The sequence below is a fragment of the Lichenostomus cassidix genome, chromosome 21, assembly GCF_008360975.1.
Source record: "Lichenostomus cassidix isolate B80296 chromosome 21, HeHo_3.0, whole genome shotgun sequence".
NCBI classification, from domain to species: Eukaryota; Metazoa; Chordata; class Aves; order Passeriformes; family Meliphagidae; genus Lichenostomus; species Lichenostomus cassidix.
The window spans coordinates 1,540,797-1,547,458 of NC_139501.1; the positions used below are offsets into that span (position 1 = coordinate 1,540,797).

Here is a 6,662-nt window from a genome sequence, read left to right on the forward strand (position 1 = left end):
AGAAGGCTCTTCAGCTGCATTTGGGAATTCAAATCTTGATTTTTAGGCTGCATTTGGGAATTTCCAAATCCTGATTTTAGGCTACATTTAGGAATTCAAAACTTGATTTTAAGGCTGCATTTGGGAATTCCCAAATCCTGATTTTTGGCTGCATTTGGGAATTCAAAACTTGATTTTAAGCTGCATTTGGGAATTCAAATCCTGATGGAATTCAAATCCTGATTTTGAGGCTGCATTTAGGAATTCCCAAATCCTGATTTTAGGCTGTGTTTGGGAATTCAAATCCTGATTTTAAGACTACATTTAGGATTTCAAATCTTGATTTTAAGACTACATTTAGGAATTCAAATCTTGATTTTAGACTTCATTTGGGAATTCAAATCCTGATGGAATTCAAATCCTGATTTTAAGCTGCATTTGGGAATTCCCAAATCCTGATTTTTAGACTGCATTTGAGAATTCAAATCCTGATGGAATTCAAATCCTGATTTTAGGCTGCATTTGGGAATTCAAATCTTGACTTTAAGGCTGCATTTGGGAATTCCCGAATCCTGATTTTTAGACTACAATTAGGAATTCAAATCCTGATTTTCGGCTGCATTTGGGAATTCAAATCTTGACTTTTAGGCTGCATTTAGGAATTCAAATCCTGATGGAATTCAAATCCTGATTTTTGGCTGCATTTAGGAATTCAAATCTTGATTTTAAGGCTGCATTTGGGAATTCCCAAATCTTGATTTTTAGGCTGCATTTGGGAATTCAAAACTTGATTTTAGACTGCATTTGGGAATCCAAATCCTGATTTTAGACTTCATTTGAGAATTCAAATCCTGATGGAATTCAAATCCTGATTTTTGGCTGCATTTAGGAATTCAAATCCTGATTTTTGGCTGCATTTAGGAATTCAAATCTTGATTTTAAGGCTGCATTTGGGAATTCCCAAATCCTGATTTTAGGCTGCATTTGGGAATTCAAAACTTGATTTTAAGCTGCATTTAGGAATTCAAATCCTGACTTTAGGCTCCATTTGGGAATTCAAATCCTAATTTTAGGATGATTAATCCCTGCTGCTGCTGCTGCTGCTCTCAGCTGCTGCCCCTCCTGGTGCCCTTTTGGGGTTTTTGGGGTTGGAAGGATCAGAGCTGAGCCAAACCCCACATCCTCTGCAGGAAACTCAGCGAGTTCTGAGCTCAGCCTGTGGTTTCCTGCTGAATAAAAAAACAAAATCAATCCTCTCGAGTCTCCCATTTCACAGGGGGAGGGAGAACAGTTCTCAGAAACCACCTGGGGTTTGGTAATGCAGGAAAAAGGGTGAGGAAAGGGCAGAGAATTGGGTTTATATCCCCAAAAAGATATTGTGTTTATATCCCCAGAAGATCTTTTTTTTTTTGGAAAAAAAATCTCTTGATATTTTTGAGGAGCATTCAGGGCTGTGGGGAGAGCAGCTGGTTTACCACCACTGGTAAATCCTGGGATCTGCTCCTTTATTTCTAAATTTTTATCCATTTTTTTATTTGGGATCTGCTCCTTTCTATTTCTAAATTTTTATTGATTTTTTAGTTGGGATCTGCTCCTTTCTAAATTTCTATTTCTTTTTTATTTGGGATCTGCTCCTTTCTATTTCTAAATTTTTATTGATTTTTTATTTGGGATCTGCTCCTTTCTATTTCTAAATTTTTATTGATTTTTTATTTGGGATCTGCTCCTTTCTATTTCTAAATTTTTATTAATTTTTTATTTGGGATCTGCTCCTTTCTATTTCTAAATTTCTATTATTTATTTTTTATTTGGGATCTGCTCCTTTCTAAATTTCCATTGATTTTTTAATTTGGGATCTGCTCCTTTCTATTTCTAAATTTTTATTCATTTTTTATTTGGGATCTGCTCCTTTCTAGTTCTAAATTTTTATTCATTTTTTATTTGGGATCTGCTCCTTTCTAGTTCTAAATTTTTATTGATTTTTTAATTTGAGATCTGCTCCTTTCTATTTCTAAATTTCTGTTTCTTTTTTATTTGGGATCTACTCATTTCTAAATTTCTATCTTTTAATTTGGGATCTGCTCCTTTCTATTTCTAAATTTTTATTCATTTTTTTTTATTTGGGATCTGCTCCTTTCTATTTCTAAATTTCTATTTCTTTTTCATTTGGGATTTCAGATCACCCTTCCCTGGGCTATGGGAAGCAGCCCTGGCTTCTCCTAACCCCAAAATCTGACACAATGAGCCCAAAATTCAACAAGAGGAGCCCAAAATTCAACAGAAAGAGCCCAAAATCCGACAGAATGAGCCCAAAATCCAACAGAATGAGCCCAAAATTTGACAGAATGAGCTTAAAATCCAACAGAATGAGCCCAAAATCAGACAGAATGACCCCAAAACATCACCATCCAAGGCTCTGGCTCCCCTCAGGATTATCCCAGTTTTCTGACCAAAATCAGAAATCCTGATTTTCTCACCAAAATCAGAAATCCCAGCTGCTTTAACAACCACCACATGGAAAAAAAAAAAACAAAAACAGTTTCTCCAGCTTGTTTTTCAAGAAATAACCTGATAACTCAACCCTGCTGTGCACCTGAAGTTGCTCAGCCGATTCCAAAATTAGGATTTTTCCCCCGTTTCTGGCCTGGCTGGCAGCCCCAGGAAGGATCCCCAAAATTGCGGTCGCAGATGGTGAACACCTTTTGGGACTTCGCCCTGAGCCTGAAGGGACAGTGCCAGTGCCACCTCCTCCTGGAGGCCCAGAACTGGTACAGCACGGGGTTGAGGCAGCAGCTGAGGCTGCCCAGGCCTGAGGTGACCCTCTGGATTTTGGGGACGAGGTTCAGGAATGGCTCCTGTGGGATCAGGCCTGTTGCCAGCAGGAGCTGCAGCAGCTGGCCCAGGCCGTGGGGCAGGAAGCACAGGGCACAGATCCCCGTGAGGATGATGATGGTCCTCAGGGTTTTCCTCCTGCCAGCTCTCCGTCCAGCCCGGCAAATCCTCCAGGCTGCCAGCGGGAATCCCATAAAAACGAGGGAAAAAGGCCCCAAAAACCCCCAAATCAGCGCCAGCACGGCCTGGGGGGCTGTGGGGTGAGCGGGGAGGTTCCCCAGGCAGGCTGTGCCCTCCCTCACCCCCGTGCTGAGGGGGACGAGCGGCACGGTGCCACCCAGGGCCACCAGCCACAGCCCTGCGGCCAGCAGGCAGTAATGGGACGTCCTGAGCTGGATGGAGATGAAGGGATGCAGCGAGGCGAGGTAGAGGTGCAGAGCCAGGCAGCCCAGCAGAGCCACGCCGAGCCAGCTGTGCAGCTGGAACACAGTCCCTGTCACCCTGCAGGCCGTGTCCCCAAAGCTCCAGCTGTCCCCACGGGACATGGAGTGGACGTGGAGGGGCAGCACGGCCAGCAGCAGCGTGTCCAGCAGGGCCAGCTGCAGCAGCAGCAGGGAGGAAGGGGACAGGGCTTTGGTCCTACAGGACAGCAGGGGCAGGGACAGGGCGTTCCCCAGCAGCCCCAGGGCCAGCACCGTGCTGGAGGTGACAGCCAGCCAGGAATTCAGGAGTTCTGTCCCCAAACCGGGCTCTGAGCTGGAGTTTGTCCCGCTGCAGTTTGTCCCGCTGCAGTTTGTCCCACTGCAGTTTGTCCCCAGCCCTGCCATGGCTCCTGCTGGCCAGCAGCACATCCAGCATGAAGGGAAAGCTGAGCTCATCCTCACTCCTCGAGTTCTGCTTCGTCCCAGGTGGGCGAGAGGAAAAGATTCATCCCAGAGATGCTCAGAGTTTGATCCCAAAAATGCTCAGAGTTTGATGCTCAGAGTTTCATCCCAAAGATGCTCAGAGTTTGATCCCAAAAATGCTCAGAGTTTCATCCCAGAGCTGCTCAGAGTTTCATCCCAAAGATGCTCAGAGTTTGATCCCAAAAATGCTCAGAGTTTCACCCCAAAGATGCTGAGTTTGATCCCAGAGATGCTCAGTTTCACCCCAAAGATACTCAGAGTTTCATCCCAAAAATGCTCAGAGTTTCACCCCAGAGATGCTCAGAGTTTCACCCCAGAGATGCTCAGAGTTTCATCCCAAAGGTGCTCAGAGTTTGATCCCAAAAATACTCAGAGTTTCATCCCAAAAATGCTGAGTTTGATCCCAGAGCTGCTCAGAGTTTCATCCCAGAGATTCTCAGAGTTTGATCCCAAAGATGCTCAGAGTTTCACCCCAGAGATGCTCAGAGTTTGATGCTCAGAGTTTGATCCCAAAGTGATGCTCAGAGTTTCACCCCAGAGTGCTGCAGAGCCTTGTGGGGTTCAGATGGAAAGCAGAGTCCCTAGAAAGGAAAAAAAGAAATCATTTCAAACACAAATATTTGAGTTTTCACTGCAAACAGAGCCTTTACTGGCATTTAAAAACTCTCTCTGTGGGGCAGAGCCTTGGGGGGTTTGGATTTGAAGCAGAGTTCCTATAAAGGAAAAAAAAATAATTTAAAACACAAAAAAAAGAGAGTTCTCACAGTAAACAGAGTCTTTACTGGCATTAAAATAATAATTTTTTAAAAAATTAAAATCATCTCTGCAGTACCAGAGGCGATGATGGAAAGGGACAAAAGGGAATTTTTATTTTTCTCACCCCAAACCTTCCCTGCTGGGTTTTAACTCGCTGTTAAAAAAACAATTGGATTTTGTGTCTGAAATAGGGGAAAGAGGATTCTGATCCAGGTCACAAACTGCACCAAAAGCTGGGAATTTTGGGGTTCAGGAGCTCTGAGCAACTTTTCCTCTGCAGCTCCTATCGAACAGAAATGTGAGGAAATAAACCAAATCGTGACAAAAATCAAATCAATCAAAGCAATCAAATCAATCAAATCAAATTGTGACAAAAATCAAATAAATCCAATAAATCAAATCAATCTAATAAATCAAATAAATCAAATCATTACAAAAATCAAACAAATCAAATCAATCCAATAAATCCAATAAATCAAATAAATCAAATCATTACAAAAATCAAATAAATCAATCAAATCAATCCAATAAATCAAATCAATCCAATCAATCCAATAAATCAAATAAATCAATCAAATCGTTACAAAAATCCAATCAATACATCAATCCAATAAATCCAATCAATCAATCAATCCAATAAATCAAATCAATCCAATCAATCCAATAAAGCAGCCCCAGTGAGGAATTCAAAAGTCACCTCCAAAATGAGCACAAAGCCCCCAAAACTGAGGCGCTGAAAACACCAAACCAGCGAAGGTTGGTGGAACTTTCCGAAGGAAATGCTGAATTCACACTTCCTGCCGAGAGCTGTTGATCTGCTGAGAGCAGAACCACCTCAGGGAAGTGGAACGTGAGAAAGGAGGCAAAAAAAAAAAATTTTAAAAAAAAAAAAAAAAGGTTTTGGTTTGAGGAGAAAAATCTAGAAAATCAGAAGTTATCTGGGTTTGCACCAAGTAGCAAAGGGTGTGTAAACACAGAGGGAGATGAACATCAAATGGTGGCTGAGAGGGGAATTTAGGAGCTGAAATGTTCTTTATTTCGGAGTTTTGGGCTCAGAGCTGCACCTGGGGAGGGGAAAATCCTCCCTTCTTCTCCCCAGGTAAATCCCCCAAATCATTCCCAAATTCCTCCCCAAATTGTTTCCCAAATCCTCCCCAAATCCTCCCCAAATCCTTCCCACATTCTTCCCAAATCTTTCCCACATTCTTCCCCAAATTCTTCCCCAAATCCTCCCCAAATCATTCCCCAAATCCTTCCCCAAATTCTTCCCCAAATCCTCCCCAAATTCTTCCCCAAATCCTTCGCAAATCCTCCCCAAATCATTCCCCAAATCCTTCCCAAATTCTTCCCCAAATCCTCCCCAAATTCCTTCCCAAATCATTCCCCAATCCTCCCCAAAATCCTTCCCAAAATCCTCCCCAAATCCTCCCCAAATCCTCCCCAAATTCTTCCCAAATTCTCCCCAAATCATTCCCAAATCCTTCCCCAAATCCTCCCCAAATTCTCCCCAAATCCTGCCCAAATTCTTCCCAAAATCCTCCCCAAAATCCTTCCCAAATTCTTCCCAGACAAACAAAAGTCCCCCCAAGCTCCTGGATTGGGAATTCATTAAATTACTAAAATTATTAAATTATTACATTATTACATTATTAAATTAATAAATTATTAAATTATTAAATTATTATAAACCCGGGGTTGAGGCTCCGAACTCTGGTCAGTTCTGGTGGTTTTTTTCTGATTCTCAAGCACCACTGCCAAACAATCTCCCCAAATTTAACCAACTGAAAATACCCAAAAATGCCACAACATAAACAGGAAATAATGGAAAATCCCCCTGATAATGAGGATTAAAGATGGATATTTGGAATTTGTGTACCACGAGCATCTCCTTCCATCAGATTATTTGGATTATTTGTGATTATTTAGATTATTTATTATTATTTGGATTATTTCAGCTGCTCTGGGATGGAAAAAACAAAGCCAAGCCCCTATTTGGTTTTTTGCTAATACAAAAAACCCCGATTTTGCTAATTGTTCTTTTTGCTAATTACACAACTCGCCAGGTAATTTACCCCTGAAGCTGCTGGTGCTGCTCAGTCACTAAATTTGGGGTTTTTTGCACAGAAATGAGTGCAGAAACCCCAATTTCTGTTCAAAGCCAGAACACCCGAACACCTGCAGCTGAACAAA

At 42.0% G+C, this 6,662-nt stretch overlaps 1 protein-coding gene and 1 long non-coding RNA gene across 3 annotated transcripts; both read right to left on the reverse strand.

Moving 5' to 3' along the window:
• Positions 1 to 13: 13 nt before the first annotated feature.
• Positions 14 to 1,964, reverse strand: LOC146428204 (uncharacterized). Of its 2 annotated transcripts, XR_014856147.1 has the most exons (4): positions 565 to 1,964; positions 364 to 528; positions 103 to 230; positions 14 to 34 (listed from the first exon to the last, which is right to left on the reverse strand). It is a non-coding gene; the product is annotated as an uncharacterized LOC146428204 (long non-coding RNA). The 2 variants fall into 2 exon arrangements; XR_014856148.1 differs by having other exon boundaries at positions 20 to 230; positions 364 to 520; positions 622 to 1,964.
• A 94-nt stretch (positions 1,965 to 2,058) lies between these two features.
• LOC146428205 (C-X-C chemokine receptor type 3-like) lies at positions 2,059 to 4,224 on the reverse strand. The gene has a single exon (XM_085079914.1). The coding sequence runs from the start codon at positions 3,687 to 3,689 to the stop codon at positions 2,583 to 2,585; it is 1,107 nt and encodes a 368-aa protein (XP_084936040.1). The 5' UTR covers positions 3,690 to 4,224; the 3' UTR covers positions 2,059 to 2,582.
• Positions 4,225 to 6,662: the final 2,438 nt, after the last annotated feature.